Source organism: Echeneis naucrates, chromosome 19 (assembly GCF_900963305.1).
Source record: "Echeneis naucrates chromosome 19, fEcheNa1.1, whole genome shotgun sequence".
Lineage (NCBI taxonomy): Eukaryota > Metazoa > Chordata > Actinopteri > Carangiformes > Echeneidae > Echeneis > Echeneis naucrates.
The window spans coordinates 13,881,270-13,905,840 of record NC_042529.1 but is presented as its reverse complement, the minus strand read 5'-3'; the positions used below and the strand labels follow the sequence as shown (position 1 = coordinate 13,905,840).

At 42.8% G+C, this 24,571-nt stretch overlaps 2 protein-coding genes across 9 annotated transcripts in view; one reads left to right on the top strand and one right to left on the bottom strand.

Annotated features, from left to right (window-relative positions):
• The window catches only part of gas7b (growth arrest-specific 7b), a 49,804-nt gene extending 38,816 nt beyond the window's left edge, over positions 1–10,988 (top strand). For both annotated transcript variants that reach the window (XM_029527933.1, XM_029527934.1), the window contains 6 exons: positions 102–180; positions 2,127–2,255; positions 2,793–2,916; positions 7,615–7,694; positions 8,328–8,426; positions 9,401–10,988. In XM_029527933.1, coding sequence (XP_029383793.1) covers positions 102–180; positions 2,127–2,255; positions 2,793–2,916; positions 7,615–7,694; positions 8,328–8,426; positions 9,401–9,514 — 625 coding nt within the window. In that variant the 3' untranslated portion in view covers positions 9,515–10,988. The remainder of the gene's footprint in view (positions 1–101; positions 181–2,126; positions 2,256–2,792; positions 2,917–7,614; positions 7,695–8,327; positions 8,427–9,400) is intronic.
• A 48-nt stretch (positions 10,989–11,036) lies between these two features.
• The window catches only part of LOC115060098 (myosin-16), a 44,853-nt gene continuing 31,318 nt past the window's right edge, over positions 11,037–24,571 (bottom strand). For 5 of the 7 annotated variants that reach the window (XM_029527930.1, XM_029527928.1, XM_029527932.1 and 2 more), the window contains 16 exons: positions 22,371–22,457; positions 21,344–21,589; positions 21,141–21,258; positions 18,611–18,738; positions 18,314–18,510; positions 18,086–18,218; positions 17,786–18,002; positions 17,256–17,392; positions 15,995–16,098; positions 15,555–15,747; positions 15,265–15,468; positions 15,046–15,171; positions 14,799–14,969; positions 13,627–13,827; positions 13,406–13,552; positions 11,040–13,037 (listed from right to left, as the gene is read on the bottom strand). In XM_029527930.1, the coding sequence (XP_029383790.1) occupies positions 12,885–13,037; positions 13,406–13,552; positions 13,627–13,827; positions 14,799–14,969; positions 15,046–15,171; positions 15,265–15,468; positions 15,555–15,747; positions 15,995–16,098; positions 17,256–17,392; positions 17,786–18,002; positions 18,086–18,218; positions 18,314–18,510; positions 18,611–18,738; positions 21,141–21,258; positions 21,344–21,589; positions 22,371–22,457 (2,562 nt within the window). In that variant the 3' untranslated portion in view covers positions 11,040–12,884. Of the gene's footprint in view, positions 13,038–13,405; positions 13,553–13,626; positions 13,828–14,798; positions 14,970–15,045; positions 15,172–15,264; positions 15,469–15,554; positions 15,748–15,994; positions 16,099–17,255; positions 17,393–17,785; positions 18,003–18,085; positions 18,219–18,313; positions 18,511–18,610; positions 18,739–21,140; positions 21,259–21,343; positions 21,590–22,370; positions 22,458–24,571 lie in introns of all 7 variants that reach the window. The other 2 variants (XM_029527927.1, XM_029527926.1) reach the window with 2 other exon arrangements.

Sequence of the window (24,571 nt, the reverse complement as noted above, 5' to 3'; positions counted from 1 at the left end):
CCTGACATCATCTGCCATTCCCTCTGCGTCTGCCTGTAAAAGTGTGTGTGGTCCTAAAGATATCAGACACAACTCTCTCCCTCTGTCTTATCTGTTCTCAGCACTCTGGGGGAGGCCTGGGATCAGCTGAAGAAGAGTCTGTCAGATGAGGCTGAAGTTCACCTGAAGTTCTCCTCAAAGGTATTCTGCACAGTTCAACTCATGACTAATTAGCTAGAACCTTTTTCATACCTGAGCTGGAACTGATGAGGTGGATTTTAAAACAATTTACTTGTATGTCATTAACTGGGCCCAAAAATAGGTGGAATGAGCACAACTAAACTTGGGCTCTGATGAGAAGGTTAATAAGCAACTAAGAAAAGGCCACATATAAACCGTTCTGTGCTCACATTCATATACTGTTTGAGCAGCCATCAGATGAAAGGCCCAAACCTTCTTTGGGTTTTGTGATGATGAAAATAATTTTGCAGAGAACAACATCAACAGGGTGCCAGAGAAGTTCAGTTCAGTTCGACAGTTTCAACAGTATCTGAGTCTCCTCTCATTTTATTTTGGCCTTTGCAGTCTTTGCCGGTTATTTCCTCTTAACAATGTGTTGCTGTAATTAGGATAACGTCACTCGCTGTGGACTACCGGTTTGAAGCCTCAAGTTTGTAATTTGGTTGTCAACATCTTGGCTTTTCTCAAGAACACATATTTGGAGGGGGCGACACGGCACCATAGTGCTTAGCGCTGTTGCCCCACAATAAGAAGGTTGTGGGTTCGGTTCCTGGCCTGGAGCCTTTCTGTGCAGTTTCCATGTTCTCCCCTAGCCTGCGTGCGTTTCCTCCAGGTTCTCCGGTTTACCCTGCCCTTGCCCAGTGTGAGCTGGGATCGGCTCCAGCAACACTGAAATGGATAAGCGGTAGAAGATGAATGAATATTTGGAGGAGAAAGTGAGGAGGAGTGAGGGCTGATTGACTGTGTGGTATTGACATATATGTCAATCACACGTAGTAAACGTCTTGTAGCCAGAGTTAAAAGTATCACAGATACCAAACTGAAGTCTGATGAAATGAAAACTAAACAAAATAACCTGTCTCTTCCTGTGCCCATGCAATGCTCTCTCGCAGAGATTTTTTTTTCCCAGATTAACATTTATTTTACCGGCTCTGAATCATCATCGATCAGCCGCCATCTTACTTTTGACTGCTGTTGGCTGCTTTGAGTGAGTTCCACTCACACAAAATGAATAAACATGAAGAATATCCTGAAGGTTTGAGTTTGTCTTTCATCCTTTGAGGAGAACTTTGCTTGCGCTGCGACTGTGGGGGGAGGGCAGGATCACAGCTGGACTGATGGAGGAAATGGAGTCAGTGATGTGATCCTCCAGATGTGCAGCTCTGTTCCAGGTTTTTTGGATAAGAGGGATAGATTGGAGAGTGGAAGTGAACTTTGAAATATGACTTTCAATGTGGATGCAGGAGGGAGTTCTAGATGTGATATGTTTTAGACAGCTGGACAAAAATGCTTTGCTTCTTCTTACGCTCACGTAACTAACTAGAAGTTCAAAAACAGCAAGTTTTCAGACTGTGTCATTTACACAAACTCAACCTTCAGAAGTCTGTTAAAACTTGAAACTCAGCAGTGTTTACATCCAAAGTTATGTTTGCTGTTTCACTCCAGGAAACCAAACATTTCTCATCTGAGGCAGCAGCTCAGCGAAGGGGGGTGATGACATCATGCAGAGAGCCAGGAGCTAATTCTGGTTTTCAGGCTTTCAGGATTTAAACAGTATAAATCTTTTCATGACTCGCTGCTGCTTCAGCACCGCTCTATATGCATGAAGAGTTCCTCCATCTGCGCCCAAATTCGTGGTGTTTCCCACATGCCTTTGGACAGTGAACATGACACACTATGAGGATCGGACTGGGCTTCAGATTTCCTCTCTGTCCCACAGCAGGCTTATTTTAAGAAAATACTTTAGTGCTAAGAAAGTGACTGCTGTCCTGTTGTAAACTCCCTGTCCTCACATGACTCAGAGCAGCTGAATTTGACAAGCCAGACACAGCCCTGACCCATTTCATTTAACCATCAGTCTCACGACAAGCCTCTGATCGTCTCCTGCTGTTTTCTGCTTTGAGCAGCTCCAGAGCGAGGTGGAGAAGCCTCTGCTGAGCTTCAGGGAGAACTTCAAGAAAGACATAAAGAGGTTTGACCATCACATCGCAGACCTGCGGAAACAGCTGGTCGGTCGCTACGCAGCCGTGGAGAAGGTATACGCACAAAAAACACAGAAATAGCAACACTTGTGTTGTCATGTTTGGCAGCAGATTTTCAGGAATCATTTTTCTGGTGATTAAAATTCCACATCTCCTCCATAAGCAGACGGCTGTTTCCTGTGCAGGGGATGCTTCCTGCTTTTTGTATATGTACAATGAGGAGCAGTTAGCTGTCCCACATCATCTGTCATCTGAGAACGGACAACACACACTCTTCTCTCTGATAAACTCATCTGGTGGAGAACTGTGCTTTTAAAGCTGCTCGGGAAATAAAATGGCAGCCAGGTTGCTAATGTAAAGCAGCTTTAACACAGGCTGACGAATGAAAGAGAGTCACTGATGAATAGAAACATTATCACAGCTGCACACTTTCACTGGTTTAATTCTAACATTTGTTCCCAAACTGCAGTAAAGAAAAATATTAGTGCCAAAAGTTTCTAGCAGAGCGTTTTGTCAGAACAGCGACTGAAGTTTTATGTGCAGCTGCGACATCTGAGCTTGTCCCTGGTTTTCTCTCTGTGTCGCCAACAGGCCAGAAAAGCTCTGGCTGACCGTCAGAAGGAGCTGGAGCTGAAGACTCAGCAGCTGGAGATCAAACTCAGTAACAAGATCGAAGAGGATATCAAGAAGGCCCGCAGGAAATCCACACAAGCTGGTGAGAGTCTGATGTCAAGGGTCAAACCACAGGTCACTCCACTCCGTTTTGTTCCACTGGAGGGAGAGCTGCTCAGTTTCTTAAGGGGGAATGTCAGTGTAACAACAGGGTGTTTTCTTGTAGAACTGTAATCAGCTGAGTTTGTCTGTCACACATGAACCATGGACATCACTACACAAGAAACAGACATGCACCCAAAGTCTATTTCAAGTGTCCGATCACCAGCAGATATATACTGTATAGGCTCACCTATAGAACAGTCGTGAACCTCTGTGAGCAGATATGAACGGGCCTTTGCGTTTTGGGGCTCATTCACTTTCGTCTTTGACTTCACTTGATCAACTGCGGCTGAGATGTATATTCTGTTCTTTAGATGTCTGAGCAAAAGTGTCTGCTGGCTTGAGTTTGTAGATATAATATGGAGGTTTTCCTTACATCAGAGCAATGGGGCAGGATTCCATTGCTCACTGATCATCTGAGCATGCTCAGTGGAGATTAGTGTCAGCCCTGACTACAGGTCAGACACAAATGCACTGACAGCAGACTTCAGAGTTGATTACTGGACATGCCTCAGTGTTTCTTCGCTGGTCCAGCTCTGAATTCAGCTGCTGGGTTTGTCTGGCGCTTCATCAGCACTTCAGCCAGACTGAGGTTCACACCAGACTGACAGAAAGGCGTTGGCATTGACTAACTCCACAGGCACTGGAGCGCCACACACACATAGACACTGTACATGCAAGATAATAATATCAGTACAAACATTCCAACCCACACAGTCACTTCAGATTATACGGAGTGTAAATATTATTTTCCTTAGGTTTACTGATTAAATCCAGTGTAAAGCATCTTTCACATCCCACAAAGATCAGTTATTTGCTGTGAATATGAGATATTAAGAATGGATCCTTTTTGCAGGATTTCATGTGGTCTGCTAGGACCCAGAGCTCACTTTTGACTATTCCTGCTGCTGAAGTTGTTCAATCTCCCATTAACATACTTTTTCTGGTTTTGGTGTCACGGCTAAACGAGTGTGAAACAGTTATTTAGTCTCAGCCTGTTAAGCTGGAGTCAGCCTGAAGCTGCTGCTCTGCAGATCAAATCTTGCTTATCCTGTAGCAGGAGCTGGGTGTTTGACCGGAGGAGGTCAGGGGCAACTACAGGTTGCTCTGGCTTAACTGCCCCATTTCTGATCTTTGGTGGGCAACTTGAAATTCTAATTTCCTCCATACACAACATGTAGTTTGGACTGAAGGGTGAAATGGTGCAAAACCGAGTTTTCAAACTTTTCTCTTCTCTTTCAAGGCGAGGTCCGTTCAAAGTAAGCAGATATATTTACAAGAGTTAAACTAATGCTTAACATAGTTTTAAACTTAAGTGTTGCTTTTGTGAATTTAATGTTACAGAGGAGCACATGAACGCTGAAAGTCGTTTCACGGCAAGTGTAGCAGAGTGTGTAGTTTTTAACCAAACAGCTGGAATAGAGCTGTGTTTATGGAAACCTGCTGTCACTGATAGATATGGTTGGACTGATAATGATTAATATGATCGTCGTTGCTGCGGTGTACAGAACCGGGAAACCTCCGTGTCTCAAGCATTTGTTGGGGCAGGGAGCGTCTTCAAATTTGGCTCAAACGTTCATTGTGTGTATGAAAAAAATGGATGTCAACATCAGGGATAAAGAGAGAAGCAAGGGCTGAAGTGTCTTAAACCTGCATTCTATCTCAGGACCATCAGCACACTAAAATGATGTCAGATTGTATTGAAGTCAATGTGAAAATGGCCCTACTAGTAGCTCAGCACACTGGTTTATGGTCTCAGTCTCCAGTTTCAAGTCTTCTTCGATACAACATGATGTTCATTTTTTAAATGATGGTCCTATCTGAAGGAAAATAGATTGACTCTATGCAGGGGATGCATCAGGGTGCGGCTACTATATGACTGAGATTGTACTCACTCATCCTCAGATCCTTCTTCTCTTCTCCACCAAATATGGTTTCATCTGGTTGAGAAAACAAACAAGATGGCCAGAATCAAAACTACAAACTGGAGAGTTTAAGACAGGGGCAGGTGAAGGCGAAGGCACAGCATCGGCAGTGAGCGGTGGGTCTGTAAAAGGTGAACGACCTGAGGAAAGTGACCGACAGTGAACAGATGTAGAATGAGTGTGATGTCATGACTTCACCAGGCACAACCGCACGCCGTCACACACACACACACACACACACACACACACTCTGTACTAGTTATGTAACCAGTGAGGAAAAACAGCAGCGGTTGTTGATGGAGCTGGTGGCGTCGGGCTGCCAGTTATGATGACTGCCTTGTGAGGCAAGCAGAGAGGAGACTGATGCCAAAACAACTAAAGCTCAGCATCTGTCTACTCATAACAAAGACTCATTATCACTGCGGCGGATTACATAAAGCGCCAGCTCATTTGTGGCTCCTCATTCCAGGGATTTCCTAATGTTTTCATTTCCCCCACCTGAGGATAGGATCATCTTTTTATGGAACTCATTACGTCTGTTGTTTGTGAGCAGTAAGTTTGTGATTTAAGGCCCGTCTGCCGCACAATCAGCAGCGGCTTCCTCACATTTTTTTCTTCAGTTTCTCTTTGGAGGGTTTTTCATAGCTGACCTGAAGCTGCCTCTGTTTACAGTAAACTGCCCTGCAGCAGGAAAAAACTACATGTTCTTACTCAGTTTGATCATTTATTCCAAATACAAATTCAAATAGAACTGTTTATGAGTCATTATAAACTTGCACCGTGCAACCAAACATTCAAAAGTACCAGATTTTAAAACTGTCAAAGTTTCCAAAGACAAGACATCCAGAATCTTTCCTCCGGAAGAAAAAGTTTGCAGCCAGTACCTGTTACTCAAATTCAGTAAATTCATCAAACTGATGATGTTTAGAACAATGTTAGATCGTGGAATAATATTTTCTGCCAAAGGTAAGGTGATTTAGCTTCTCACACAACTCCCAACTACATAAATCTGAACCATACTTGAGCAATGTACTTGGTTTCGGTGCCACTGCTGGCCAGCTTCCTCACCACCATTATATCACATTATATGACATAGATGGTAATTACTTTGTTATTATAGAAAGGACTCTACTCAAAAATTGCTAATAAATTGAATTATTTCAGCTGCAAAGGATAGTTCAGCCCAGATTTATATTGCTACGTGCTTCAAGACAGTCAAGTTTCCAAGATTCAGAACAATTCAACTTGGAAGTGTCTCTCAGGAGTTCCCTTACTAATAAATAAGTAATATTAATCCAGCAGTGAAACAGGCCACGACTATGTGCACTGTGATAGACTGTGATTTGACACATATCGTTGACTATTTCTGCACATTCTTGCATCATAAAAAAACTAAATGGAATCATGTGGGCCCGCTTTGGTGTGAACGGCTCCATGAGATCCTCTCTTGATCCCTCCTGCTGCTTCAACAACAAACTGATGCAGATATTCTCAGATGAACGTTTCTTTATGGTGAATTCCAACTCAAGGACAAACAAATCTGGCCCATACTTGTTCCAGTCCGACCTGTGATATGCCCAGTTCCGTGGCCTTAATCTGTCCCATGAACAGTATGGCTGTCAGATGCTTCTTCCACATCTGGACCAGCTCTGACACACACACAATCTTATGATTGTGGCCCCCCCCCCCCCGAGGCCCCCCCCTCAGAGTACAGAATATGGCCAAGACTGGGTCAGAGGAGCCAAGTGGGCCTCGGATGGACTGAACGTCTCAGCATCTTTCAGAGCACTTTTTCATTTTTCTTGCAACACCGCGTCATTAGGTTATTTTCTAAAATAGTTTTTGCATTGGTGATTGAAAAAAGGGTGAAAAAACCTAAAAGGAAAGAAGTAGTTAATAATAAAAGGTTTTTTTTTTCACCAAATACTCCTTATTGAATATGTTGATGTTGTCTTTATATCCTGTTTCTGTTCTAGCGTGGTCATTGGTGGAATGAGGCGATTAGTCTCTCTGTCTGTGTCCAGACATGTCATGCTCACACCAGATGTGTGATTGCAGACAGGATTGTCTTGTTGTGTTTTGTTTTTGAGTTGTGAGCTGTTGCTAGGCGTCTTGGCAACATGTTTTGTGATCATTGACTACATATGCTAATGAGGAGTTCCTGTATCTGGTTTCCCAGCAACCTATAATGCTACATCCAACTTACCCACACAGAACACCTTTTTTCTCCAGCTACCTCTGTAGTCCACATCGAGTAACAAATGTTTAGTGGAGATACATTGGCTGACCAACTAAACCTGCATCAACTTCACATCATTTTGTGTTGGAATCCATCAGGATCTCTTATGGACCACAAGTCCACTTAAAGAGACACAAACAGCTCTACACAAACTGAGATATAAGCGCAGGCAAAAGGGGAGGGTTGGGGCAGGAAGGCCAAATCAATCATGCAAGCAATGCGACATCACAATATTATAATAAAGTGTAACCATTACACAAAAGGAGAACACAACATTCATAGGAATATGACACAGGAGTTCAGTGTCATCTTCAGTGTTCAGTGTGATTCCCTGTGTGATCAGTGATCAGGAAGACACAGCTTCTGACTCCAGAAGGCTCTGTGCTGTGATGGGAAGAGACCAGCCGGCCTGCAGCACCGCCTAGAGGAGACAGTGTGTCAGGTGTGATCACCATGTTTCTGTTCCCCGTGACAGGAGATGACCTGATGCGCTGCGTCGACCTCTATAACCAGTCTCAGTCCAAGTGGTTTGAAGAGATTGTCACAACAAGCTTGGTAAGAGATCATGTGTTTGATGTCTGGCTTTAATCACAATGCAATGTTTCAGTATTTTTCTGTGGTTTCTGCCACATGCATGCAAATATCCAGACTGACTTCATCACCGATGTGCTGCTTAATGCGATACAGATGTTTATATTTTCTGAGCTAGTGTCACATTTTGAAGCTGGAAGCTGAAATGACATGTTCAACATTTACAAATGGAAACCAAAGCAATTAAAGTAAGATTACAGATTGCAGGTGAAGTCGTTACACTTATGCAGGCCATTAGAAACTCCAGGTGGAAATTAATAAACATTGAAAATCAGGATTTGATACAATAGCACAACGAAATAAGAAGAAAATATATTACATTATGTAGCTATTGTCAAATATTAGGTTTCCAAAAACAAAGCAGAATGTTGATGTTTTGCATATAATACAAGTTCTTGATGGCTGATTTGACTAGATGGTCTTTCCTCATACACAGATCACAACAAAGCGTATCCTATTATGACTCAACTGAACCAGTTCGTGCTTTGTAAACACACAGGGTTATATGTTTGAAATGATTGGAAAGGTGTGTCTGTCTGTCCGTTTCTGCTCAGCTCAGACTGAAGTGCAGAGCTTGTTTTTGTTTTGTCGTCTCAGGAGCTGGAGCGTCTGGAGGTGGAGCGGGTGGAGATGATCAGGCAGCATCTGTGTCAGTACACCACCCTGCGGCACGAGACGGACATGTTCAACCAAAGCGTGAGTAGGACATCAGCTCAGTACACCGTCTTCATCGTAGTGTTGATCAGAGTCAGAGCGGCGTGATTTACTCAGACAATAACAAGCTGCAGGTTGTAGTGGGCAGTGGCTAATAGAAAACACTACATGTTGTTGTTTTGAGTATTCACAGTATGTGTGTTTTGTTGGTTTTGTATCTGTAAATCACATCTATTTCAGACAAAGTGAGTGGAGAACTTGGCAGAAACCGAAAATGCTGGTTTGTCCTATGTTCATCTTGCTTTGTGGCCGTGTCCCCTGGGGGCCAATTTGATAAGTGCAGCTTTAAAGCCCTAAAAAAAATTATTATGAGTATTAAATAACCCTTTTATCCAATTCAGTATTTAACTAAACAAGCAATGCTGAAATCATTGAACACTGTGTGGATTTGACTGTGAGCTGACAGCAAAACTTCACACCTGCCACCACGTTATTCAGAGGCTGACAGAATCTGACCGCTACCTTCATTTGTAACACATACAGGAAAGGAGCATAGAAGCAGACAAAGTCAATCCATTAAAATAATTTTCCTCTCTTCCCTATTTGGGGTCGTCACACCAAGTCAGCCCTTTGACTTGCATGATTGACTTGACTACTGTTTTTACGCCAGATGCCCTTCTTCATGAATTAAAAATAATAAACTGAGCTGGAGGTCAAAATAACTTCTACTCAGACACAAGTACATCAGGTTTAACTCAAGTATTGACTTTCAACTTCTGATGATAATGTTTAACGAGAAAAACCAATATGCTTATTTTTCACGACGGCCCCTAATCCTGATCAGTTAGAGAGCTCGTACTGTGACTGCTGCACAGACACTTCATTTCACATAGTTTGAAGTTTGAACTGAAGGCAGAGGGGAGTAAAGGTGTAGCTCACAACAGGTATCATGTTCCAAAATGCTGAGAAAAGACTTTGTGTGTAAATCCAGTCATTGCGTGTCCTTGTGTGTCCAGACGATGGAGCCAGTGGACCAGCTCTTGCAGTGTGTGGACCCTGCCAGAGACAGAGAGCTGTGGGTGCAGGAGAATAAGACTGGAGAGGTCAGACCAGTGGACGTCGAGATCTGATCCCAGTGCTGCTTGAGCGCACACACACACACACACACACACACACACACACACAAACACACACTGACCCCCAGCCTAAATGCCTGAGGACTGCCCGTGCAGGATCAGCCCCCACAGCCCCCCCACTGATCCAAGTGCGACTCCCAGCAGACACTGGCTCTGCCTGCGGAGGTTGTTACCAGAGTGCGGCTGGTCATTTTCTGACGAGCTGACGTCCGACTGTGAGTGACGACACTCAGCTGAGGCGGCCGTTGGAAGAGGCAGCAACAGAGGTTTGACCATGTAAATGTTGAGCAGTTTATGTGCCGCAGCTCCAGCTTGTTTGTGCTTTTGCTCTGTGAGGTGATTCTCTGGTTCACACAAAATGATATAACAGATGCTGCTGAGCTAAACGAGTGTTATTTGACTGTGTCCAAATAAGTATTTTATTATTAATATCAACCATATAGTATTGACAGAGAATTGACATTTTTCTAAGCCCCGCCCCTCTTACCTGCCGTTTCTTTACCCTGTCAAGCTGAATGCCACAACCAAAAGTGTTCAACCCCCCCATCCTTTAGAACCTTACAGCCATTTGGCAGGTCTGGTGGTTGAGGGGTTAGTGCCACGTAAACACAGCACCACCACCCCCCCGTCCCGCCCCCAGTCCCCATCTTTCTATCCCCGTTTCCTGTTGGCCTCTCTGCCAAAACACTGACTAAAATAAAGGCCAAAAAACGTAGAAGCCATTTTGGAAATGAGGGGTCCTCTGTGTCACAGAGAAGTAAACAGAAGTAAATTTCTCATCTGTTGTCAGGTCACTGCAGCCAGCAGATTTTATTGTCTTGTTAAAAAATATGAAGCCTAAGGACATAGTCAGTAAATCAAAGGCCTAAGCCAACAAGCCAGCAGTCACCTGCTGGTCGTCCATGTGGAGGACTGTTCAAGCTTGATAGGCCTGCTGCAGCAGGGATGAGTGAACAGTTAGCACAAATCCAGCTAATCTCAGCATCTCTAAATCATGTTTTAGTGTTTTTCCAAGAATTAAAAAAAAATCAGCCAACTGCACTTTATTCCCAAATGATTTTTTTTTTAATCAACCGTAAGTCACTGTTCATATGGAAGAGCTTAATTGTTCCACATCTTAATACTAAGTGAAAGTGTTTTCTGTTCAGCGTGGCCCGATGTAAATATATGACGTGTGATTTGCTATGAAAGGACCCAGTGGAGTGATGTGTAAAATACATAGACATATGATAAATATACAGACATTTGGTACTGATAATATATGAATTCTGAGTGTTTTATATGCAAGAGAAATGACAGGTCTTTGTGTCAGAGCTGCTGCAGAAGCTTCATGTACAAACAGCTCTTTACTGGAAGGTCTTGTCCAGAGTTGCTGCTGACAACTGAGACACAAGGACTGAGAGGCTTTTGTACATTAACAGCTGAAGGTTGGAATTTTTCATTAATAAAAGTGAAAATATGTATCATATGTCATAACTAATCTTTGTCGTTTGATTTCCCTTTTCTGTTAATAACAAAATGGAAAGAAGATAAAAACATAATAAATGAAAAAAGTCTTTAATTTCCTAAAAAGCATATTTTCACATTCAACAATAAAATGTTACAAGTTGAAACAGTGATAATAATGTGGATAAGTTCAGACAGCGATACACTTATTCAAAGAGTTAAAATACGCTGACACTGAGTTTCATATTACTCAGCCAAAGTGTTGATGGCACCTTAGTGATTATATTTCCTGGTAACACATGATGACGGTTGTAAGTGATTTATAAACCATGGTGTTATGAGCTAATCATTTGCCAATCATTTTGCTAGTATATTCATGTATAATCATTATTGGTATGTAATTTTTGTGCACTTTACATTGCTACAGCTGTGGCGCCCCAAGTGAGATGATTGAGCGAGGGATGATCTCACCACTTCAGGTTTACTCATGTAACAAAGTATTTAGCAGGGAGGCATGTGGAATGAGGCGTTTTACTAATCTGCTAATTTGCTAATCTGTTAGCCTAACTTTAATCAATGAGACCCCAAAAATCAGTATTAGCCACAACTCCAAAATTCATGCTGCAGTTATGAAATCATTTCATACAATTGATCACATTTTCATATCTAAAAGGTTGAAGGTCAACTTCACAGTGACGTCATAATGCTCGACAAAAGCACCTCTGACCCCATTGAAGGTCATTGGGCAGTAACTAACTCTAGTTCATGATGATAATCTAATGTGTTTCAAATAATGTGTTGATGATCAATAAGAAGACAAATATGTCTGAAAGTAAAGAACAAAGAATCATCTCAATGTAGTTTTTCATCTCCTCTACAGCTCTATAAATAACAGGTCAGTGAGCCAGTCAGAAGAGACTCAGTGATCCATACAAATGTAACAGATTTCAGGTAAACGCCCAGAAAAGCTGAACCCTACAATGCTGGATGGTGGGATCTTGGGGTGTGACTTTGAAGGTGACTGTTTTATTCTCATATCGCAAAGTTCAACAAGTCCTGACAGCTGGTTTTAAGGCTCAGTTTCTGTATACAGACTGTGAGCATTTCTCTGCGGACTGGACCTTTTATACTTACTGTATTAATGTAGACCCTACACCTGATTTATAACCAAAGGAAAAATGGACATCTGACTTTATACTGTATAGGACCTTTAAAGTTAAAATAAAAAGCTGTCCCTTTTTATTTTCACAGCAGGCTTTTCACTTCAGTCTTAGGAGGCTGCGTTCTGCAGAGGGATGTTTTTTTGTCTCCTCCTACTGGTGTTGTGAACACAGATCTATGGAGCGTCACTGACACCAATACACTTTAGAAATCTTGTGTTGGCTTTCTGTATGTTTAACATTCATGGGCTATTGCGCCAAGTAAACAATGTTAGAAATAACTTTTCTGGTTATTTAAAGTTACAGATTGTGGTGTGTACTTTTCATCGGGCCATAGCATTTGCTAAAAACATCTAGCTACCATACCAATGAGGTGTAATTTGATTCAATCAAGATATGACTGAATAAATAGATTAAATTCATAACATTTTTGTCTGGCTTTATTATTTCACCACATTTACTAATTGTGTTTTGAATATTTTATACTCTGTCATGGCCAACAATAGTTGAGTAACATGAGATGAAAATTTCTGCTGTTTCCATATTTGTTGATAATGTTCATGAATTTACATGATACATGACTTTTCCAGAGTGTACTTAGAGAACAGTTGGAATTAGTATTATTTCAGATAAACTTCAATGATTTGTATAAGACCTGAAAGTGTTGTGAAACTGTAGTTTCACGGCCTCCCTGATGTTTCATACTGTGTTCTACACTCTCCATGACAGTCAGAACCAACCTTGGGGACATCACAGCTCTAATCGATCATCAGCTTCTTCAGGGAGTTGAGATATGCCGGGATGAGGGAGCTGACGGACTCATTGTCATCATTGAGGATCTTCTCCCCTCTGCCCTCAGAGCCCACCGAGCTGGGTGACCTGACGCGTCCCGGGTACGGCGTGCTGTAACCCTGGTGGGGCGCAGGCAACTCAGTCATTATTCAGAACAACAGCAGTTAAAAAAAATGTTATTGTCTCCTTATTCAGCAACTAATACATTTGACAACTGCGATATTCACATTCAGCCTAAACATAGAGACTACAGTGGGTCGTCTCAGTTATGTTTAATGTTACTCTTCTGATGTTATTCTAGTTTTGCTCTGAGATCCTTGTCCTTGTCTGAAATGAGATGCAATGGAGAGGCCGCACAACTGTGTGCTCGCTCTGCTCACAGCCATGCTACAGTACCTGTTTCAAATTCATGCTTTGTTGCCATGACAGCAGAAACAACACCAACAACCAGACTTGAGAGAGGTAGAATCAGAATGAAGTTGCTCACAGAAGAGTATCCTTTGCCAAAGCTGCCTCTGTTCTTGGTCCTGATCTTGGTGAGTGCTGACTCAGCGATGTCAGCCCGCTCCTCAGCATCATCCAGCTCATGGACAGTCTTCCTGTACTTCGCCAAATTCATGTTAGCTTGTTCCTCCTGCAAAAACAACACCAGGTGAGATGAGGAAATACTTGATGAACTCTAGGTTATGTTGCATTGAGGTGACGTACAGCCTCCTCCACTTGTCTCTTGTAGGCCCTCATCTTGTTCTGCAGCCTCTCCACCAGCTCCTGCATCCTCTGCTGGTTCTTCTGGTCCTCCTCCGACTGGAACAGCAACTCCTTCAGCCGACGCTCGTTCTTCCTCAGTGTCTTCACGGTCTCGGCATGGCGTTTCTGCTCTGAGTCCAGCTCCAGCTCCAGCTCCTTCACCTGCACAGCCACAAACCACAGGCTGAGACGGCAGCAGCTTTACATCACATTCACATCCTTCCTGTAAGTCTCACCGCCAATTTGACTTCACGCGTTGAATGGACGATTTTTTTTCAATTTTAAATGTCAGCTCCCCAGATACTCTATGTTGTAACCATAAACTCTCAATCAATGCTGAAGAGCCTAAAACCCGCAGTCTGTTAAATGGCCATCAGAGGGCCACTCCACTGGTTCTAGCTCTCACTTGATTTCCTAGCTCAGTAAGTGCTTTCCTCTGAGTTTATGTTCGTGTTCAAAACATGATGTTCATTGTTTTGCAAGGCTCCCCTAGCTCCACCTTTAGTGACAGGTGACAGATGACAGAGTTAGGTCTAAAATGTTTGGGCCAATCTCGTTTTGTAATCACGACATCATCGTAGATAGCTCATAAGACTTCATTTAGTTTTTTCCGAAGTTATTTCTGTATTTAGAACTTGAAATGAGTTGAGTTTTTTTTCCTACATTTTTACGGTATATCGAAGATTTCAGTTTGACACCTAGACTGTGCTTCCTGTGACCTTTAAAAAATAGCGTTGTGACAGAGAGCTACAACTGAGTTTGTGGGGACTTTTACAGTTTAAGGTATGGTCCCATTTAGAGGAAAACAGTCCATAAAGCAGGGGATACAATAGGGGACGTGGCTAATGTGTGCTTGACAGATCATATTACACAATCAAGATAGAATACAGAGCAGGTTAGAGCCAGTTCTCTCTCCTCCTCAGCTTCACCTTTTTTCCCGATGTACAGAACTCAGCTACAAATTCTTGTATAACAGGTGCTACATAAATAAAGTCAGATTGATTTTTCCTGTTTGAAAAAACCAAGACCACTGATGGTTAAATTGCATACTGGAGACTTCAAAATGGCAGCTCCCCAACCCGTCACTGTGGGACGATTGATAATTTTGATACATTTTGTTTGTGCCTCCATACCTTTCCCTCCAGCTTCTGAATGATCTTTTTCCCTCCTTTCAGAGCCATCTGCTCTGCCTCCTCCAGCCGCCCGCTCATGTCCTTGGTCTGAGCCTCCAGACCCTTCTTCACCCTCTCCAGGTGCAGCGTGTGCTCCTGCTCCAAACGCAGCTCCTCCCCGACCCGTGCCAACTGATCAAATAACATAAAATGTGTTAAACTCTGACTGTATTATCTGCATGGATATTGTTTGTTTTTGGGTGTTTACCTCACAGCTGGCCTTTTTGGCCTTGTCTGTGAATCCTCTCAGCTCTCCCTGTAGCTCCTCATGTTCCTGCTGCAGAGTCTGGAGATCCACTTCAAGTTTCCTCCTCCCACTCAAAGCCGCCTGGAGCTGAACACACAAGAGAAAACACAACACAACAAACATCATGAGCTCAGCGATTCAGTGTGTGTAGGGCCCTGACCCAAAGACGCTTCATCTCACCTGATTGCTGAGGTCGCCATACTTCTCATTGGCCTCCTGTAGCTCAGTTTCTAGGGTCTTGCGGACCCTCTCTGTGCTTTCCAAGGCTGCACGAGTCTCTTCTCCCTCACTGACCAGCAGACCACAGCGTCGTTCTACAGCTGCCTGCTCCTCCCGCTGCTCCTCGTGGCTCCGCACCTCCTCCTCCAGCTGAGCCTGCAGGTCCTGGGACAGGGGAGAGAGAGAAGCTCTGTGAGTCTCAGGCTGCTGCCAGCTGCAGCTGTAGAAGAAAAAACACATGACTATCACACCTTGATCTGCTGCTGCATCTTCTTGTTGCTCTTGCTGAGCTCTGTATTGTTCTTGGTTAGCAGGTCAACTTGCAACTCCAGCTCATTGATGTCGGCCTCCAGCTTCTTCTTCAGCTTCAGTCCTTCTGCTCTGCCTTTCACCTCCACGTCCAGACTGGCTTGGACAGACTCTAACGCTCTCTGGTGGCTTTTTCTGACAGTGGACAGAGCGATTAACAGACAGATATTACAGGTGTTAAAAAAATCTGTGTGTGTGGTGGCAGAGACAGTGAAGCAGGTTCAAAGGTCAGAACAGTTTAAAGAAGAAGGTCTTACCTCCAGATATAAAGCCATATGACTTTGCAGAGGGAGTGAAAGGAGATAGAGGACAGGTTGAAAAATATTGTGACTGTACTAAAGAGGATTAGAGCTATAGAAGAAGTGACTGTCAGACAAAGTACCTTGCAGCTTCAGCCTCTTCTTCCTTCTCCTGCAGCCGTCGCTCCAGGTCTCCTTTAGCCTGAGACAGCTCCAGCTGAAGTCTCAGCACCTTGGTTTCCTCGGCCTGGAGGAACAGGAATGAGCTGCTGATTAATATATAAACATCAATGGATATTAAAGGTCTGTATTCATTGTATTTCTACTCACAAAAAACACAAAAAAATAAATAAATAAAAAACCTGTTGAAAAGTGTTTAAATAATCCAATCGGGCCAGTCATCCCACCCCATCACTAAACACAAATTACTACAGTCTTTACAGTTTTTCACAATTGTTAAAACAGTAAAGCTGATTCTCTGAACCAAATTCTCAGTGGCCTAAACTATGCTCATAGATCAACTGTTAGTGTAGGCTAGTAGTTACAGTTGCTACTTTTACAGTCCTGTAAAAAACATTGTGATGTACACAAATACTTCTCGCGTGCACACTGTAAATACACTGTTGCAGAAGTCTCTCTTTCTGTATCACTTAATGTACTAGAGAGTTCAAACACTCTATAGAAATAGATCAAAAGTTGATAAATTTTATATATGGTATTCTCTCCCTCTCACTCTCTCTCTCTCTCAACCCAACTAGTCGAGGCAGATGGCCTGGGTCTGTCCGAGGTTTCTGCCTCTTAAAGGAAGCTTTTCCTTCCCACTGTGCTTGCTCATCGGGGGATTTGTTGTGTCTCTTTAAATCATTTTATTAAGAGTTAGGTCTAGACCTGTTCTATATGTAAAGTACCTTGATGTAACTTTGTTATGATTTGATGTTATATAAATGAATCTGATTTCATTTGAGTGTTTGATCTGGATTCCATGGAAATGCCCCATGAATACATTTTCACCGATGATCATACTGTAGAGTGTCAGCTTGCATTTGCAGACGTTACTGGTCAGCATGGTGGAATTTGCTGTGTGTATGATCTGAACACAGGATAACTGATACTTTCATTGTGATATAAAAATCTGGGGTCTTGTGACTGTAGTTTGAATTTTTGGATTTGTGTTTTAGGTTTTAAAAAAATGGGGGGAGGTTTCAAGAAATGTGTTTTAGCAATTAGGGAGGAAAAACTGAAGTTTAAATGTTAGACAGGATCTGGTCTCCTTGTGGTTGTGTGTACAGGAAACCCTCAGCTTTTGGATTCTGATTCAGAGTTTTTCAGACACATGTTATAAAGATGCTACGGAAAATGTTTTAACTAATGATTGTTAATAGCTGACAGCGTAAACCAATGTACCTCCAGAGCTGCCTCAGATTCCTCCAGGGAGGCCTGTAATTCCTCCTTCTCCATCTCAATCTTCTTCTTTGCTTTCTGCAGTTCATGGACACTTTTACCTCCATCTGACAGCTGGTCTGTGAGGTCGGCAACTTCCTCTGTCACAGAAAGAACAAACACAGACCACAGGGCTTAATGTTAGTCCCTTAAAGGAGCAGTTGTGTCAGAATATGCAGATTTGTTTTTACTACTGAATGTTAGATTTTTGCTGTGGTTTATGTATGAAGCTGGAGTTGTGAAATGCATTATGATTACTAGTGAGACTTACAGGGAGCCATATTTTTGAACTATAGGATCTAAGTTAACAGCTACATAATACAGACTGCATGATGGTATCAATCTCGAATCAATCAATACCGTCAACCACTCTAATGTCACGTGTTGGTTAGTTAGCTGCTGTTTTCAGAGCTAAAAAATGATGGGAGACTTTTACAGGCAGTCCATGTTCTCAACTACCCCCCCACCCCATTCCTTCTTGTGTCCAGTCGTACCCTGGTAGGCCTTGTTCTCCCTGCGTAGAGCCTCCAGCTGCTCCAGAGACTCCTCGTGTGCCGTCTTGAGTTTGAACAGCTCACTGGCATGTAGCCTACTCTCTTTCTGGCAGCCCTCCAACTCGGCCACCAACTCGTCACACTTTTGCCTCCATTCTCCGAGCTGCTTCTCCAGGATCCGCTGCTTCTTATCCAGAGCTTGGCCGCAACCGCTGGCCTGGGACAGCAAATGGAAAAACCTTCAGGGTTGACTGTAAAGTGGCTTGTGGCGCTGCAGGGCTCACACAGCGAGTACTATACCTTCTCCAGGTCCATGCAGAGTTCCTCCACCTCCCCCTGCAGCCTTTGCTTTGTTTTCTCTAGTGAGGAACATTTGGCCTGGGTGGCTTCCACAGCCTCCTCAGCCTCCTGGAGTCTGGTTGCCAGCTTCTTCCTGTGACACATGCACTTAGTTAAAGCACTGACACACATTCAAGAGTCCAATGTGATATACTGATACTAGTTACTGCCAGTGTCAACCCCACACACTTGGTCTCTTCCAGCTCGTCAGCGTGCTGGATGCCGTCAGACTCATGTCTGGTCCTCCAGTGAGTCACCTCGCTGTTGAGCTTGGAAACAAGGCGCTGCAGCTCCTGCTTGCTCTCCTGCTCCTCCTCTAGCTGCTCCTTCAGCACCTCGCACTCCTGCCGCACTGAGCTCAGGCTGCTGCTCACCGCCTGCTTACACTGACGCCAGCACCAGAGACACCAGTGAACACACGACTAAGTGGAAAAAAACGCATCATCATAAAAACGGACATGTCCACAGTGAGCTGGAAACACAGACCTTGACCTCTTCGTCCAGCTGTTTCTTCAGCTCCTCAAGTTGGCTTTGGAGCAGAGTCTTGGAGCGTGTCAGCTGACTGGCCCTGGACTCCGCCTCCTCCATCTGGCGACTCACATCTGCGTTATCGGCTGACATGGGAATATTGTCCGTCAACATAGTGAAGCATCATTGAATGACACCTCAGCAGGAGCATATCAACTGCATCCTTGGGCCCCAGTATGCATCATCTTACCTTTGTAATAACTAGCAAATCCCCCCCACACACAAACACACAACAAAATGATGTGTGTGTGTGTCCGCATAAATGTGCATGTGTGTGCAAGTGTGTTTGGGGTTTTCTTGCTACTGCCTATACAGGGTTCTTGCACAATTTTAAGAGTCAAATTTAATGCTTTTCAAGACCTTTTTTTCTTTTACTTTAAGACAATTTAAGACTGGCCCAGCTGTGTCTAGCTGCTGCCACATACAGCTAGTGTTTTCCTCCTTTCATATGCAACTCGACGGCTTTGAGACCCCTTTGAGGTCCCTAACAAAAATGTCTTTTTGCATAATTTGCCCATTGCCTCATTGAGTAGGTTTACATGACACTTAAAAAATTTGATTTATTGTGTTAGCTCAGTAGTTATCATGATCGAGCTAACACCCCTAGATAATGTGAATGAAGCTGAGCTGTTGCATGTATACAGACAATCAGCCTGGAGTCGGGAGGAGCTGATTTGCGCATGTGTTAAGGTTTCTTGCCAAGCTATGACCCGGAAGCCGAGCGACATTTAAAGCTTAAACGTGAATGTAGGAGGTTAGACAAAGACAACCTCTTGTCTGTTAACGCATAGAACATCCTTCCAGTTTACCTCTGAGTAGCTAACTTGCTAGCTCACCGGCCTTTTTCTTTCCACCTCTGTTGTTTTCTGTGACGTCATAAGTCAGTCGGTAGTGGCCCATTACCCACAAGCTGACAGAGTGCATACCTCCACCTATCATAGTGGTTGTGCATGAATACTGGGACAAACACAAGTCCTTTATCAAGCTATAACCGTCGCTCGACTTAACTGTGCATTTAAACGTGCTCATTATTGTTTCAGCCGACGCCAACCACATCCTAAATGCATCCTCTTCAATCCCTTTGTTGTTAAACTTGCACGGCCCCACCTTTGCATGTTGAAGTAAGGTATACCCACTACAAAAAAGCAAAATACACTACTGATTATGTATGACAAGTTTCTAAAACAAAAGCCAGCAAAAACAAGCAGGTTTCCACTATGGAGCAGTTCAAGGTACAATACACGTTCCGGTCAATGTCACAACAGTTAAAAAAACACATTATTTTACAGTGAAACACACCGGAAGTAATATAACTACAACATCAATAAACATTATGGATTGTTGATGGTATGATGTCTATATGACTCTGAACAGTTCATTTTCAATGACGCAAAGCTCACGCAGACAGTGTGTCCCAGGTCTGAGCACTTCGGCCGTAAACATAGAAACGTGTCTATGACTTCAACCACAACCGCGGCGCATAATGTCAGCACGCAGCACGCTGATGTACCGTAAAGCGGCTGTTATTCGCCGAGTCTCTCATTTACTACACGGACTTTGTACGAAGTTAATCAAACAAATAGGCTACACGCTATATTTTACAGTCAGCCGCTGTGTTTTCCCATCGGCATTAAACACACCGTCTGGAGATTTAATACCTATAACAAATTTATGCTAAATTTAAGACAATTTAAGACTTTCTAAGGACCCGCCAGAACCCTGCTATATGCATAACAAACCAACACTAACACACAAACTTTAACAACATTGCCATTGTGTTTGGGTCCGTGGTATTAGATGCACTCAGCATGTGCTTTCACAAGGGCATAAAAAACAAACAAAAACTAAAATTACACAGATTTGTATTCTCTATTATTGTGGGTTTGATGACAATCTTTTAGGCTATCTAAGACATTGTAAGGACACAAAGGCTCTTGGGAATGAAAGAAAAGGTCAGTGCATTTGTGGAAAAAGCATCTTATGAACCTATGCTCATTAGAATAACATGATCAGGACAACGAGTGTCCTCCTGGATCTGGTTCATGGCTCACAAATGGGAGTCAGGTCTATCTAGATGATCACACTCCTCTGTGAACATGTGAGTATGACTAGTATGACTCCAGATGTGTGACCTGCTTTTCCACAGTTGTTCCACTGTTTCACTGTTTCCACTGTTTTTATTTTTACTGGATTAATATACTGGGATTTGCTGCCATTAAAGATTTACCATGACATGTTCAACTTGGATGCCATGTACCCCCTCAGAAAACAAAAAAATGATTTACTGTGTTTATGTTGTGTTTAAAGGGCTATGCACTTTGTGTCACATCAACAACATCAGTCTGTTTTTCCTCCCATATGTTAATGTCATGCTTTATCTAGCAGTGTTTTTCCAGATTTATTCTCTTAAGCTTCAACTGTTGAGTGATTTCATTAAATCTTAAATATGAGTCTTCCTCCCTGGCATTGCTTGAAGGGGTTAGCGTACCTGTGAGTCTGTTCTTGGCCAGACTGAGGTCAGTGAGCATCCTCTGCAGGTCGTCTCCTCTCCTGTTGGCTTCAGTCAGCTGCTCCTCCAGCTTCTTCATTTGGCTGTCTGAGGACATCTGCTGACAACACCGACACCTGTCATGTCACATGGGCTTGCTATAAATTCAAATCCAGTGACCGTGAGAGCAAGCGGAGTCTGACCTTAGCTTTCTGCAGACTATCCAATGACGCCGCCAGTTCGTCCACCTCCATCCTGAGATTCTGCTTCTCCTTCTCCAGCTTGGCTCTGGCCCGCTGGAGAGCCTCACACTGCTCGCTCAGCTCAGCCATGGAATCATTGTGCCGTTTCCTCAGAGACACAGCCAGAGCTTCAGACTGGACAGAGGTCTCCTCCAGGTCCCTTCTGAGACGCTGTAGCTCTGCCTCTCGCTTCTTGTTCACTTCCACCTGTTGATCACACACAGATAAAAACATGCACCGTCTTGATGTAAATAGTTGCTGATCACTCACTAGAATGATTGTTCTACACAAAGTGTTTCCATCTTATGTGATCATCATCATTTTTCCATGTCAGAATTTGATCATGCAACTTTAATCTCTGCTAAAACACTGTCTTATTATCTGCACACTGTGAATGGGTGGTTAGGACTGGATTTGTACTGGACCATTAAATTTGTTACACTTTTTCTTTTTTTTTTTTAAATAAAAGTGGATGTTCACTCTGGGCCTGTAAAGCAAAGCTAATGGTAAAACCTTCATTATATCTAATAACCATCAGGGGGCGCCTGATGGTCAGAAAAAGAAGTCAGATTGTATTGAAGTCTATGGGAAGACTACTACTTCCCCTGGATGTAATAACATAAAATGTATAAAATTTTCCAAAATGATGGTATCATTTAGAGTAAAAAAGATCATAAAGCAGGGTACGTATTAGGATGTGGCTACAGTGAGATGACAGATTGTACAACACTGGATCAGGTCAGATCCAGCCCTCACTTCTGCTCAGTTCCACCTTCTTCTCCAAATATGGTTTCTAATGGCTTCAAAAAACAAGATGCCTACAGCCAAATTACAAACTGGAGGCATTATAACTGATATTAACACTTGGAATTTGTAGCTATATACACTATATACTATATACTATATTTTTTGCTCATGCTATAGTGAATCACTGTGATACCAATGTTCTCTTCATGCTTATTTTGGACCACCAACATCTGGGTTTCACCTGTGAGGCAGTGACCCCCCCTGCTTCCTCCAGTCGGTCGGTGAGATCGTCCAGTTCTCTGGTAAGATCTGCTCTCTGCTTCTCCACCTGAGAAACATAGAAACCATAATGAAGTGTCCAGGAAACATGATCCCGGATTTAGAACTGCGGTAAAATAAATATCCACTACAGGGTAAGTTACAGAAAATTGAGATTGAAGTCTGAACTTCAAACCAATGCTTTTGAGTGATCAGTGAATTAAAAACCATCTAAAACAACTTAAATGCATGAATTAAAGATGAACCTTCAATATTTGATCCGCCACACTTCTTCTGGTCTTGCGCTGAAACAGAATGTCTAACCACCCAGGGACATCTGTATGACTGACAGTCCACAACAGGAAATGATCTTTCCTGAGGTCAGAAGTCAGGAGAATAGCTGGCATCCAATCAGAGCAATGCAGTGGTTAGCTGCTGTGACACAATCTAAATATTATGGGTGAACTCCTGTTTCCTTTGAGGTTACCCAACTCCGTTTCCACTGCTGAACATCCCCAACATTAAGATAAACTGGTCCAATTTTGGTGCCATTAATACAGTGTATGGTAAAATATGACACTGTACCCTGTTTTACTAGTAACTGTCTATGTTTGATGGGTAGAGCTACAGATGGAGGTGGATGTGGAACTAGAGGTGGAGCTGCAGGAGGGTACAGTGGATTTAACAGAAAACACTTCGAGCTCTCTGGAAGTCACACAGATGAGAGATACGAACCTTAAAGCTACACACCTTGAAGCAGTATTTCTGAAACCAAGACCAAGGACCACGGACAAATAAACACTCTTTGCTCTACCAGAGGAACAGCAGGGTTGTCCTCTAGCGAGCCTGTTGAAGCTCAAAATACTGAAATACTGAGACTGAGGACCGCAGCAAGTGAACATTTTGCTGAATAGACTATCCCAGTACAGGCTAGCTGTCTGCTTTATTCAGATTTCATTTCAAAGTTCAGATTGAGTGTGTCTGATGGGTATCATAAGACATAAACTAAACTGCTTTTACTGGCCATTTTCCATTTCCACTCGAGGATACACTCAACTGCCTGGAACAGTATCACCAGATACACACAGACACACACCTGTGAGCTGTCAGCCACCATGTAAACTGTGAGCATGTAACACACAATATGTTGGTGTTTCTGTTTGATATACTTTGAGTGATGATTGTGGGATTTTGAGGCATTTTGGCTGCAGCTGACAACTAACAGCACTGAAAAAGTATAAGGTTACAGCAGAGGAAAAGGCAAAGATTTGTGTATTCACTCAGGTGTTTTGCTGAAATCAGTGGTGATGAGTTCAGAGCCAATAAATAACTGTCTACTGCAGAGTGATGGGTCTGGATGTAGAATATGGGAATCTTATAAATGTTCTTATATCTGATGAACTCAATACTTATTATCAGATAAAATAAACCAAGAAACTAGGTATGTAATGGTACTTGTATTTGTCCTGAACCGTTCGTTACAGGGTGCTTGGTATGAATACATGTGTACTGAACATACCAAAAATACTACTACACTAAAGCAGTGGTGAAACTAGTGTAACTACTTAACTCCTTGTTTCCGCCGGGTGATGGAACACTATCCCAAAGCCCCATATGTTGTTGTCGAGCCATCCTAGCAACCTTGTTTAGCACGAAGCACAGATCAGCCTAACTGAGCTTGAGCTACCAAAATAAATTACTTAATCAATCTAATGACCCAGTCTTTATTTTCTACATGCTGACCTTTAATTAATCTTTATTTTATTGCTTATTTTCTTTTCCTACCATTTCTGTACCACAAATGTACCAAACCTTGATTTCAAAACTGATACCATACCATACTAAACGGTGACCTTAGCATGCAGTTACACCCCTACAAGAATCTGGCATACAATCATAAAACAACCCATACAGGCTCCAGCACTATAATAAAACCTAAAATCAAATGAAATTTAAAAATTCATTTTTTGTTAAGAACAAATACATTTTTAAAGCTGCAGAAATGTTGAAAGGTGGTGCAGCAGACAGGGAGTAAGATTAGAATGCAGGGCTATTACACAGGAAAACTAGTTGTTTTACAGTGATCTTTTATAGCTGATTTAAAGACTGGAGCTGGTCTGTAAAAGGCCTCCCTGATAGCAGCAATAAGCCACAGCTATAGACCCACCTCAGGCAGAGAAAGGG